We start from the raw sequence: 14,030 nt of genomic DNA, 5'->3' as shown, positions 1-14,030 counted from the left end.
GCAGAACAGACTGAAAGCTAATTAAGATGGATTGCAGAACTGGTTTTCAGCCGGAGCAGCCAGCTGAACCAACTCACTGCAGAGACACCCCTGGATGCAGCACTGAAGGGACAAGTTAAACATGGCTGTAAGTGGGAAGGACCTGCTCAGTGGCAGCTTGCAGTTACACAGGATCAAAAGCATCATGAAACCCATATCTGTATCCCATAAAATTTTTCTTAGTGGGATTTCAAATGCTCACACTGCTGAGCAAATGCTGTGCTGTTCCAGTAGTGTTTGGTAGGGTGAGATACGATTAACATAGTACAAGGAGCCTGACCCAGAACTACTGTGATGCCACTGGTCTTGCTGTTGGTAGTGCAAGCCATTTAGCTAGCTATAATCAAGAGCCCAGAGATGCATTTACTCTCATACCTTGCTTCCTGTGAGTTGTGCGAGATGAGGTTTCAGTTCTTCTCCAATTACTGAATAAATTGCCACTAGGCAAAATACACTAGCTTTACGGACACTGCTCTCTGTATTATCATAACCCTGCGAAACAAGGGAAAAAGGTCAGCAGTCAAACAGCATTCACCAACATCCTTTCAGAGCAGTATACTAAAGAGCTGATGAACACTCTGTAAATGTGCCTGACTTAACAGAGCAACAGAAAAAGCTCTGCTTAACATAACAGTTTGCAACCTGAATATTCCAAGAGCGAGAGAATACAATCACATCCTATTTGTTCCTGATAGTATAGATTATTACTATCACATTAAGATTAATGTTGTAGCATTGAGCAACAACAGTTCCCCCAATATGCACTTAGGACTCCACCAAATATACACACTCCTCTGGCCATTTCAGATAACCATACACTATCCTAGATGGTCAGGACTTCCTGGAGGGGAGCCCTCACGCTCCCAGCTTGCCTTCAGAAAAGCCTTAAACACTTCACACTGAACTGCCTCTGTAATCTGAAGCTTTCTGATTACTTATCAGGTAATACCAGACAATAACATAATGAGAGACCCCTTTAGGTGTACCAGATTTCTGGCAGATCCAGGAGAACTCAAGCTAGCCACCAGGTCACTTAGCAGCTAGTGACATCAGTCCTGTACTCAGGCAGTGATTCATCAGTAAGTAGCCATCCCATGAGAAACGAAGACATCACTTCAGCCTAAGGCTCCTTCAGATGCAGGGTGACCTCTGCTGGGAAAGCCAGGACAAGGAATGCAGCACAGCTGAGGCTGTTATAGCTGCAGGGTCAAAATACAGTGTGAAATGACAGTCTGCAATCCCAATGAGCTCTGAGCTAGAAAAGCATAAGATCCAGATGAGCTGAGAGAAACACCAAGCTATTGAAGACAGAGGTGGAAAAAAGGCTGAGCCCAGGCTTACAGCAGAGGAACACCCACTAAGACACAGCCCACTGCTGGAAGGAGAGTTGAGATGCAGGACACAGTCTCATGGGTCCCAACCCAAAGGCTTCCTGAGATAATCAGATGCCTCTGCTTGACCTTAAGTTTCCCTGTGGGCCTGGAATTTTATGTGTCTATCCCAAATTACTCCCATGAGGGCAGGCACACCCATGTGGTGCTGAGGCCTGAGGGCTGTGTCCTGGTGGGTGATGGGTTGGTAGAGCCTGCCATGCGTGCACCAGTGGGACCATCACCCCACCTCTCTGTTTGCCAACTTGCTTGCAAGGCCGTGCTTCTTTTCCCAGAATTTAATAACACAGCTCAACAGTTAGAGCATTCACTCAGGACATTATATGGGCTCAAAGCTATGTCAGCCTTAGGGTATCAAGATGCAGCACATGGGAGACTGCCTCACAGCCTACCACTATGCCCCGGGCTCTGAGGGAGCCAGAGCTCTGCACTGGGACCAGGGCAAGCACCATGACACCCCCAGCTAAGCCCTGTTCCTGCATGGAGATCCCCAGCAGTTCACTGGAGTCAGCGAGATCCCACTCCAAGATGCTGAGCTGCATGCTTGTGGTCATATTGGCACTGTCTCATACTTGCCTCTTCACCATTCTGCCAGTAGCCTTGGCATGGTAAAGAAGCACACTGGTTATTCCCTCCACACACAGTCCTACAACTAGGATCCCAAAATATTTCCCAAATATGAGGAGTAGAATTCTTCTATCACTAGGAGTTTCTAAGGTGAGGAAGTATCTATGCTCTGAAATAAGATCCATGTTAAGACATGGAAGCAATTTAATAAACAAATATAACTGCATTTTTAAAGGCTTGCTGCTCTCAAACTTTTCTAGTGCACTGAAGCTCCACTGTTCCAACTGTTGTCTCCAACAATGATGGCTAAACTCTTTGCACAACAAAAGCTTATATCAATACAGAATTGTCTGATTCCCAGAAGCTGAAATTTAAGAAAAGAATTGCAAGAGCTGACACCACAAAGTTGAGACGAACCCTAGGATGCAGAAGGGGAATTTCTGACTTCGCTCTTGTCCTTCCGACTTTTTATGCTCACAGCAAAGAGGGCTTCTTTACCCCAGTTCTCCACTGAAGTCTTACCCACACAAACATGTCTCCCCTTTCACACTGACTGATCTGTTCCTGCCACAATCTCTCTCCAGTGAACACATACACATTCTCTCTCCTCTCTCACTGTTGCCTCCCCTTATTTCCTTCTTGCTTGCAGCCTCATCCCAGCCACTGACACTGCCAGCTGCTTGTGCAGGGGGACAGAAGACAACATTCCTACAGCCAATGCTGAAAGTCAAATTTGCATTGTAAGACCAAGCCTTAACGCTGGCAAAAACACAGCTCCCCACCCAGTCTGAGAGGCTTATGAAAGAGGCTGAATGAAGTCAGCAAGCAGCTCAGTCCTGATTTTGGAAAGAAGAAAGGACCAGCCTGCCTACTGGGATTCAAATTCAAGTGCAAAGTACAATCAGAACACAGATCAGCTCAGCAGAAATAAAAGAGACTACAAGATATATCACTTCGGATGTACTGAGACAGCATAAGATGTGGATGACTCCTACACTCAGATTTATTATGTGGCTTATTTAAGAGTTAGCCCAAGGCTTCTAATTGTGGAACATAAACAGAAAAAGCTGAATCTTCTTTTTCTTAACATTAAAAACTTAAATATAAAAACTTAAATGATAAAAACTTTAACAAAATCTAGCCCCAGAAGGGTCCATCCATTCTCTCTGAGGTCACAGACCTCACAAATTACTCAGTGGTGGTTTGTGCTCAGGAGCGTTTGTGACACGGGATACCATACCTGTAATAATCCAGGAATGATATCAGGAAGGAGCTGATGCAACGATTCCTTTGAAATCCTCTCAATTACTTTTGTCTGCATTTTGATGGCAGCTAAATTAATTGGATAATCTGCAGTCTGAATGATGGGGCAAAGCACCTTGATGCATTGCTCAGGGTGGATGGAACTTGCCAGTGTGGAAGCAGCTTCTTCAGCAGCTCTGACGACCTAGAACGAAAGCAGAGCCAAATCTTACATTAATGAGGTCACACGTCACAACCCATTAAGTGTACTAGGAATGACTGCCAGGAAATGCATAGGGATGGTCATTAATATATCCACAGGAGGCTTTATGAGAGGTGACTGACAACTCACATCCGTCACCTCCAGTGACATACTTATTCCAGCCAGTGTGAGGAAGTCCATCCTGTCTAATGTAACTATATCAAAGTTGTGGCTAGCTTGAAAGAGTAATCTGCCACCCAAGACAGACAAGCATTCCCATCATAGGAAAAGTGAGAGGATGACATCTCTCCAGCCACTGTGAAAAGAACCTAAATCTACCAGTTCAGACAATACAAAATTTATCTCTTAAATGTTATAATGAATAACATCATTGCACCTTTTAGTATGGATGTCACCTGCTGAGTGCCTGGGTGTCCAAACTGAGAGACCGATGTCTACACAAATGTGTCCTGCCCTTTTGCAGCTAAGCAAATACTGTAATCAAACCCAGGCTACAGACACAGTAAGGCCTTAGGCTGTCCCTGACTAGGAAGCTGTGCTCTCAGCACATCTAACCCATTAAGGCAAGCACTGGGATCACTATAAACCAGGAAACACACATGGAAACAGACGCAGCATGCACTTTCTGCAACTGGCCCACACTGTACTGCAGTCATACAAAACAAGGGAGATCCTAAATCTAATTCAATTCTTACTCGGAGAAAAGGCAAATTCACAACTTTCACACTCTTCTGCAGTGGGTAGGACAGCTGCTGAAGAGGTAAGACCCAATCCTGGTCTCTCCTCCCATGATAAAAAAAAAAACAGGATGGGAAGGCAAGTTTTCTTTTTTCAAGTGTCTGTGCTAACTGCCAGGCAACAAAATGAGGCTTCCCCCTTGGCCACACTCTTCCTGGACAAAAATCACGTACTCTCTGCTCCCCATGTTCTTGTTTCAGTAAAAAAGATGTAGGACACTTTTGTTCACCTCTTCTCACTCCTCACTTCTCAGGGCTTATTTTTAAGGGAGCATAAATCTTGAGGGGACAGAAATGCCCCAGTGGGCAGAATTACATCCAACACCTCAATTCTAAGAAGAAAGATGCATTCACAAATCCTCATGCTTAGGGTCTCCCTGTTAGCCCCAGGCAATCTTTGAGCCCAGGAGCATTAATAAGCTTTTCAAGGCAGTCCCTTTTCCCCAACTGTGCAGGAAGCTCAGATGCCAGCACCACTTCTCTAACTCACCTAAGCTGAACTACCTGGTGTTGTCTGAAGTCAATACTTTGAAACCAGCACTAGGAAATCAGCAAAACAAGCAAACAAATCGAACCACAGATCTCCTATCACTTAGACTGAAGCCACAGCTGCTGGATTCTCCTCCTTCCCCTCTTCCACACCATGTCATGATATCAAACTCAGGGATTTCTATTTGACTGAGGCAACACATGGACAGATGTGGCTCTAGCAAAGCCTCAAATGAAGGCAAGCTTCAATTATTTTTAAGTAACTACTGTGGAGTATCTGGAAGTTTATCTCAGCTCTTACCGAGACAAGAACGTCTCCCTGCCTGGACTAAAAACATTTTCCAGAAACGTTTAACTGATTTTTAAGGTAGCAATAACTTATAGACCAGAAGAGATCATCTCCATCTACAAAGCCTGCTTCACCTACAATCTTCACATCACAGATACACCACTACCAATCATATTACACTGACTGACAGCTATGTCCCTGAAACAGGAATTGTTACAAGGTACTTGTACACCCAAGAAGTAATAAAACTTGATTCACTTAGCTGTTGGCATCCTCTAAAGCAAACTCAACAGTGAACAAGATCTCAGGTACTTCACATGCTACAAAAATTGCACGCAGGCAATGTACAGGCAGGATGGTAAAGCACACCTGAGACGATGACTGCTTCTTTATCAGTGCCCTATTTACAGAAGAAAAGTTGTCAAACTGTTCCATCTACTTCAGGGCTTTCTCAGCATTTAATTATATTATTAGAACATACACCAAAAAGAATGTCGATCCACAATGTGGTCAGTATTTAAAAAAAATCATCCTGAAAGATCTGTGAATGAATTAACCAACCAGAAAGGAATGTTTCTTTTCCCAATTCCAGCAAGTTTTCTCTTCCAGATATTTTTTTGCTAATTCCTCTTCAATTTCACACATGAGAAGCATGAAGGTTAGTAGTTTTCCATGTAAGCTAGCTTAAAAGCAAGCACTGTGTGACTTCATTGGGAAACACCCAGGTATTTAAGGGAAACCTAATGCCATGCTTTGGGACCACGACATTGAATTGCTGGACTGGATGAAGTCAGGAGCTCCCAGGAGGTCTCTCCTTTAAAGGAATTAACTTCTTGGCACTGCAGCTTTTGATATCTGCTTTCCCAGTGCTGAAATCCTGCTACCGTCAAGGTTTCCACAAACAATGCAGTGAACTTACAGAGAGCTCAGATATCCTGTAATCAGTTTAACAACATACACAAGCAAATCACTAGCTAAAAAAACCCAGCTATGTGGACACAGGCCTTTTGGGATTTTTGCTGTTCAACAACTCCAAATACTGTAGTAAATGTTTTCAGACACCTTCAGAAATCAAAGCTTGCACTTTTTCTATTTTTTTAAACTTTAAATTCTATTGGTATTCTACTTGATAAGAAAGCAACAATATTTTAGTATGCACCTACAGACAGATTCTGATCTCAAATACACTACTGTAAACTCCAAACAGTACAGGAGTAGGTAAAACTGTCAATGAGTATTTCTATCTGGGTTTCAGCTCCACATCCTGTTTGTATACAGTTTACTGTACTTGCTAATTTGCAGGTATGAAGCAAGTGCAGGAGACAAAACCTTTTTTTTAAAGCTTATTAACAGATTGCAAACACAAGGGTTAGAACACAGCTGTGATTTTTCACAAAACAAGTGAGGGTCCAAACAGCAACAAAGATCATACATATTTTGCACTATGATCATAAGGTCAGAAAGAAAAGTTGTGAAGGTGCAGAATTTATTTATGCCCCTGCAAGTCCTCCTTTCAGCAAAGCTACCCATTTCCAGTAAGAATCTGGCCACATTAACTCAGCATTTGGGTTATTTCACACCACTTCTCCCTGAAATGCCTTGCCCCTGAATACAGAAGGATGTATTACACGTGTCCAGTAAGCTGCCTGCTGATACTAGCTTGTAAATGTGACAACACCAGAGAGGCTTCCAAGCCTTCCAAGAGCACATCTGGCAGACAGCGTCTGCATCTAAGACACACTTCAGCAAAACCCTTAAGTTTTTGTTTAATAACATGCTGAAGTCTCACTGACATCAATGGGATTCAAGCATGTGCTTACATGCTTGCTTGAATCAGAGCCTCTGCAGGTAACTAGCTCCTGGCTCCCTTGGAAAGGGCCAACAAGAGATACAGTGTAAGAAGGGGTATGGCAACACCAGTTAAGAGTGAGCCAAAAAGACAAGCCCATCCCTGCTGGCACAGAAAGCCAAATGCCACTATTCTGGAATGCAAGCATCAGCTCTGTTCCAAAGGTCTTTCCTCCTGGCTTTGGCAGAACAAAACACTGAGCCACCGAGACCAACTCTGCATCCCATGAGGGAAAGAATGTCTCTGAATACTTACACAGCACACTCAGAGCCCCACTTACCTGGTAATGCCAGAGAAATCAGCAGCATTCCCACACAGAAGGAAGTGCATTATCAAAAGACACAAACTGCCAGGTCACATGGCAACAAGAACACACAATTACAGCAGAGTCTAGCAAAGATATTTTGCCGTGAAGCATGACACTTGTATCTCACAAACTATACATACCATACAATATTTAACGAGGGCTTTAACTTGACCAGCAAACAACCTTAAAAGGACTGGGGAAAAATGAGCAAACAGCATCAAGCAACAGGTCTTCCTCCCAACTTTAGAAGCAAGATTAACAAATACACACTGGTAAGCGACAGAAATGGCTCGTACACACCGCAAGAAATGCATCCTTTAAATTAGAGAAAATAAAAGGGTGTCATTCCCTACATGCTCAGACCAGGTTGCTCATTGTCACAAGAGGATTAACAAATAGACAAGTTCACTGAAGAAAAAACAAAGGCCAAAACAAACACGCAGAAAAAAACGTTAGCATGGGAAGGCTGTAAGCTTCAGATAGCTGGAAGGAGGGAGATTATCCAGAGGGAAGCATCGTGATATGCTTTCTTCTTGCTAGTAAGCTAGGTAAGGGCATCAATTGAAGCAAACTTTTTGTCCAACTAAATATAATTATTCTCAATGACCTCAGAAATATGAAAGAAAACTAGCAGAGCCAATGATGATGACAGTTGGAAGCAGCAAGATCAAAAGTGTGGCGAGGAAACAAGACATTCAAGACCAGAGAGAGCCTGCAGTGTTTTAAAAACACAGATACTAAGCTGTGTGCAAGGTATGTCACAAACATGATTTTACCTCCCAGTAAAATCTTAAAGCAAACCGTAGCTTGAACTGGATAGTTAGATATCATTCAAGACAGGGCAGGTAGCCCAGGAATGCAGATCTAAAAGATAGCATTTTGCCTTAAAGAAGCAGGTTTTTCTCCTTTCTAAATGCTTACCTTCCACTCTACATGCTAGAGACTAGATTCAGCCTGACTTCTGCTGGCATAACATAAACTGTGTTTGCTAATGGTTCCTTGAAAGACACCTGTGGTGCATTAAGACCTTTCCAGTAAGCCTCCCAAAAGAGAGAAATTATTGTATTTCCCCCTGCTTTAGGGAAGAAACCATATTCGCCTGCATGAAGGCAGAGATGTAACACACAGATAGGCTGTTCACCTCTAATAATGTCTTCCTTAATGCTATAAAGGAGTAAGCTTCAAAGTAACAGGTTAGGCATTCCCAGGAATATGCACATGAAATGTTTTCAGATTTCAATAAGAAAGGATATGATGATGTACAGTATTAGGAACAGTGTGAGCAAGACAGCCATCTGCCACAAATCCCTTTCTTAAAACAGAAAAGCACATTGGCATCATCAATGTTCTACAAATTTTTTTTACAAACTTTGGATGACAATTCTTACTGGTTTACCTGGTTCACAGTGCACTGCAGCCATGGGATACTTCTGGCTTAAGACAGCGAGAACCAAGACATAGAATTCCACAGAATTCCACTCCTCCAAGAATTTCTTCTGCTCAGCTATTACTCTCAGTGTGTTAGAGATGTTGCTTTGCTGCCTGCTGGCTGCAGCAAGCAGCTTCTTATGGTAATCTGATCTTGGTCAATATACAGCAGCTTTCTGAATGGTTTTGATAGCTTTATTTCTGCTTTGAAGTGACACAAACTACTGGCAAACAAGGAAAGAAAAATGTATGTCCTGAATCACCCAAGGCAGAATATGCCAGGTTCATAGGCTACATACAGCATCAGTGTAACACGCTGGGATCTCAGCAGAGCAGCACCTGTACATCTAAATGACAGCTGCATGTAGGACCATAATCTGGAGTATGCTTTGCCATCACTGCTAGCTGCACCATCTCTCCAGAAAGTCACAGATGATGAGGTAGCGTAGGTAAAAGCCCACTGAAAACTCAGAGGCTTTGTATGCTACTGTGAAACAGAGGTTTTTTAAGCAGGACAGAGATTTTTTAAGCAAGACAAGGTTTTGCTTTCAGGCTCATAGGCATGCAGCTGTGGTTTTGAGCCATTTTTTGCCATCTACAGGTGGTTACTTAAAGACTGCATAATCCAAGCTGGAGGGGATGGAGATTTACCAATACCTAGCCAGGCAAACTCCCATCCCTGAAGGCTTTACACCTGATTCAGACAGGAACAAACAATTAAGAACTTGGTTTCAAAGCAGGAAGTAGACTCAGCAGTGGGGAGTGCTAAGCAGATCAAAAACCAATGTGATTTTTATAAGGGATTCTGAGGAGATGAAGTAGATTAGGCTGCTTCTCCTGTGCACTAAACATTTGAAATGTGTTGGAAATTAGAAAAAGCACATAAACATATACTATGAAACATCAGCTGATGCAGTGCTTGGCAGCTTTCAGCACAGACTATGTATCAGTTAACCTTAAAGACTGTGACCATGTAGTGCTTTCCTTCTTTAAGTAATCTACATTTTGCAGAGACCTATTAAATCATTCCATCATCAGTTACAAACCATCTTCTAAATATCAGAGGCCAGTCTAAAAGCACCTCAGCAAGATAATTATCTGCAGCTACTGGATAGCTGTGATTTCTTCTTTTTTTACCCTCTTTTAGAGAATTACAACAGAGAATGGTACATCCCAATTATGCCTATGGACCTTCTGGATAATAAAATACCAAAATTAGGTATCTAAGACAAAGCCGAAAACCCCTTCCTTACACATTTTCTTAGTGGCTGAGAAAAACAGAGTGGCAGAGACAGAAACAGGGAATAAGCTATCCTATGATTTCCACTTTCTAACAATTTTCCAAGCTAATGAACTACTTCTGTTTTAAAATTCTCAGTAATAAGAACTTCTACTCATTTTGCTGGTATGGATCTGGAGCAATGTCACATCAATGGTATTGGGTCAGCAGGCAGAATCTCTCCTTAGTTATGGGTGAGTAAGTACACTGGAACAAATGAGTTAATATTAACTAATTGGCAACAGAAAGATGGTTGTCTTCCAAATAACTCCAAACAAAGAGTGATAAAAATCAACAAGATTTAATACCATCCACAACTTCAATTACGTTCTAATGCTCCAAAAATAAGTGAAAAGCATTTACATGTCAACCCCCATAAATATTTACAGTTATGACTGAAGCAGGCTTGACTCTCCACATCACCCCATTAAATCAACAGCACTGAACAGGCTGGTACACTACAAACAGTATAAAACCAGACTGAAGTTAAAAAACCAAAAAAGCAAACTAAACATGAATCCCAGCACGGATTCTACTAGCCTGTAGCCTAGGGTTACATTAATTTTGAACCCCACTGAGGTCTGTGCTTTGTCAGTCTCCTGCATTTGTGCTCACAAGGCGCAACTCGGCATTCAACTCTATATACCAAGTTTTCTGCTTCTATGTCCCTGGGAAAAGAAGTGGTTTTCATAGCCATGCTGCTCTGCTGATCCCAGACCTCGCCTTCAGCAACAGAAGGCAGAAGAGTTCTAGCCATGACAAAGATCCAACTGTCTAAAGACTTCTGGTTGGACTTACAAAACCAGCCAATTATTCAGGCATCCCAAAATATCTATCTATGCTAATGTTGCTTTCATACTTCCAATTATATAATCTGGAATAAAATCACATCCCTCTTTTATTTCAAACAAAATAAACATATCTAGATATCTTTAACTAGATATCTAGTTAAAGATATCAGCACTCAGTTGGAGGAAGGGGTGATATTTGCTGGTTGGTGAATGTGTTGGTTATAATGCTTTATTTGATCCCTCCTGGCCAGGCTGAACAGCAGCAATATTCAAATTTGGGTAGAAGATGAACCTTCTTCATTTCCAAAGAACTGCCTCTTAGTATAATGACTTCCAGGACTCAGTACCCAAAATTAACAGCTCTGTAATGTGCTCTTCCGCAAACTCTCTTTGCTTGGTCACTTCGACTGATCCTCTGTGGGTTACACATAACAGAAAATGTGAGCAAAACCCTGCTCTCAAACCATAAAACAGGATCACTCCTGTCTTTCTACTAAAAGCAGCAGCCCAGAAACATAGAAAGTCCTAGAGTGACATCTTATTAGGGCATCACTGGCACAAGGATTAACACTTTCTTAATCAAATTATTTAGCAGCTTACCTTGAAATAAGTTTTACAGTCCAGAGAAAGACTTCATTTATGTAGATGGTGCACCACTACCTTTAATATTGCCTTTAGTAAAAAAGGTAACTACAGAACAGACCACTCACATTCTCCCGTTTCTTCTGCAGCTATTCTTTCAAAGTGCCCTTTTAGTCGCAAACTGGTGAATTGTCTCTTAAGCTCCTACTGCTCAGAAGGATCAAGTCAAACAGGGCAGCTTCTAAACCCCCTCCTGGAGAGAGCAGTGCTGCAAAGTCAGCAGTGAGAGCAAGCTGGGGGTCACCATGGGATGGGAACTTGTGACCTCCTGGCCCAGGGCTATGAGTTTGACCAACTGAGCCATGCTCAGACAGACTCTCAGTTAATTTTTCACAGATATAACTGAATCAGCAAGCTGATACAGGGAAAAATACCTAGAGCATATCCCTGGGTGTATCTTTAGCCTAGCTCATGTAGATACACAAAAGCAGATTGGGAAACCTTTCTTAATTTCATTAAAGCTGATATTCTCAAACTACTGACAGACAGATGCATCATGGTTCTGAGATCCCCATTTACACAAGGGTCACAAAACCCACATGTATAGAATGAAAAATCCAACACCAACACATCTGATACAGCTGTGCACACACAATTGCTTAGCAACAGACAGTAAAATAGGAATATACCTGCAGTGTCCTGCTATGACAGCTGTCACCCAAAGCTCTCACTGCAGCAGCTGCACATATGTTCTTTTTTAATTATGAAGATGCTAAACAAAACTGCTTTAAATCAAAGCCATGCTTTGCACAGCATAGCATCTACTTGCTGATACTAATACACCTACATTATTATTTTATAAATAAGGGCCAGAACTTATATCTCTTCATTCTTGGCTATAACTCTGTTTTCTCACTAGCAGACTTTTCTTCTATGCTTTACCTCAAGAAGCACCTCAAGGAAATCCTGAAGAACTTTTCTGTACCACAAGCATGAAGAACACAGTATGGGGAGTACAGAGGCATAAAGTGGCATGTTTCCAACACTTTCTTGATTTCTATAAAATCATCAGTCCCATGAGGACAGTGAATTATGAGGGGCATTAAAACAATGCCAGAGAATCTGGAAAGATCCTATAACAAATGGGAGTTTTGGAGGACTCAAAAAAAAAAAGTAAAGAGCACTGAGTCAAGGTGAACTGAAGTATGCAACCAGGAAAACTTGCCAGTAAAAGGCACTCCTTCAGAACACAATGTTTTGTCTGACTGCTTTATCAGGAAATCAATTTACAACTGCTTCTTATTACTCTGAACTGAAAATGACAGGAGTGCTAAGGCTTTAAAATCAAGGAAAGGAAGGCAGGCAGAGTACAGCAGTCCTCATTCACTGAAGGATTAACCATTTTCTACTTTTGCATTTTGGAGAAATCCAGCCTCTTTCTTTCCCTGAGGGTGTTTTTTTGTTTTGTTATTTTAATTTTTAAACAGTACAGTGTCTGCTATGCACACCTAACGTAACCTTGTGCTGGTTACACAATGCTCTGGAGCAGTCTGATCTATACAATGATCTTTTTCATGGCCAAAGCTCTCCAGAGATGCCTGAAATTGCTAGTTCAGGACAAGGCTGTTGCAGAGAAGAATAAGCGTCTTAGATTTCAAACCAAGGACTTTGGTAACAAAGCCATCACAGACAGAAAAATTCACATGGCATTTTCCAAGGTTTAGTTCAAACTTGCAACATGCACAAGGAAGATTAAAAGATTCAGCTTGGAAGTCAATCTACAAAGACTGACTTTAAATGTAATTTGATCTACTTCAAATGTTATCATCATGTCCCTTGATTTTTGTTTAATTCCAGAAGAATACTTTCAGTTGAAGTCCTTTCACAGAAAGAAAATGCAATTCACCCTGCCCTTTGCTTCTTTCTCTGCCCCAGCTTCTTTTCAGCAGTACGGCCTCTGTCCATTTTCTCCTGTGGCTCACCAGTACCCCATTCTTCAGCAAGGCCCAATTTCATCATTCAGTTTTCATAGATGGATCTGTTTGGACACAGGCTTTGGTGTTCTCCAGTACATTGCTTATCCTTACCCATACAGACACAGTGACTTCAGCATGCTTTGCAAAATTATTAAACATGCAGTTTTCTACTACAGGGTCTCAGCCTCTCCCAGAATGACCAAGGAAATCATAGAAAGTTGATAAACAGATGCTTAAAATTCCAGATAGCTCCAAGTCCACTTAAACAGCAATGTCAGTCTCAACTCTTTTCCTCCCTGCTTTAGCATGTAAAATCCCTGTCTCTTCATACTTGGGAAACTTATGTCAAAAGATATGTCAATGTGTTTGCCTATTAAGTCTCACAAGTTCTACATTTCTTCAGCAGGCCCATACTGGTTTTCCAGTAGCAAAACTGAAAGGCTCACTCACCTCCTTGTGGGAATCTTTATGTGCTTCCAGTGTTTTCATGATAGTCAACTCCGCATAGTTCTTAAACCTTGCTGGTTGGTTCCTTAAGATCTCTCTCAGGACTCGCAGTGCCAGGGCTCTTATTGAATGCTGTGTAATGAGGAATCAAATCCATGTTAGAAAAAAGCCAGTTCTCAAATTTATAGCTTGAAGTAAATTCTATGGCTTCCTGTGCAGCCAGAAATATTACATTGCTTTTGTATTGCACTAGCTCCAGCAGAGTGAACAGTGTAATCAATATAACTAAAATTCAGAATTGGTCTCCTTGTTTGCTTTTGCACAAAAATTCACATAAAACAACTGTTGTTACAGAATGAGTCTACTTTGTTAAATTCCATAACCTTCTGGCAAT

General features: G+C 41.8%; 1 protein-coding gene across 7 annotated transcripts in view; it reads right to left on the bottom strand.

The window, feature by feature from the left end:
- The window catches only part of CLASP1 (cytoplasmic linker associated protein 1), a 180,676-nt gene that overhangs the window by 5,551 nt on the left and 161,095 nt on the right, over positions 1–14,030 (bottom strand). For all 7 annotated transcript variants that reach the window (XM_034062675.1, XM_034062670.1, XM_034062671.1 and 4 more), the window contains 3 exons: positions 13,640–13,768; positions 3,238–3,444; positions 415–531 (listed from right to left, as the gene is read on the bottom strand). In XM_034062675.1, coding sequence (XP_033918566.1) covers positions 415–531; positions 3,238–3,444; positions 13,640–13,768 — 453 coding nt within the window. The remainder of the gene's footprint in view (positions 1–414; positions 532–3,237; positions 3,445–13,639; positions 13,769–14,030) is intronic.

The sequence above is a fragment of the Melopsittacus undulatus genome, chromosome 4 (assembly GCF_012275295.1).
Source record: "Melopsittacus undulatus isolate bMelUnd1 chromosome 4, bMelUnd1.mat.Z, whole genome shotgun sequence".
Taxonomy (NCBI): Eukaryota; Metazoa; Chordata; class Aves; order Psittaciformes; family Psittaculidae; genus Melopsittacus; species Melopsittacus undulatus.
This window is presented reverse-complemented; position numbering and strand designations above follow the sequence as displayed.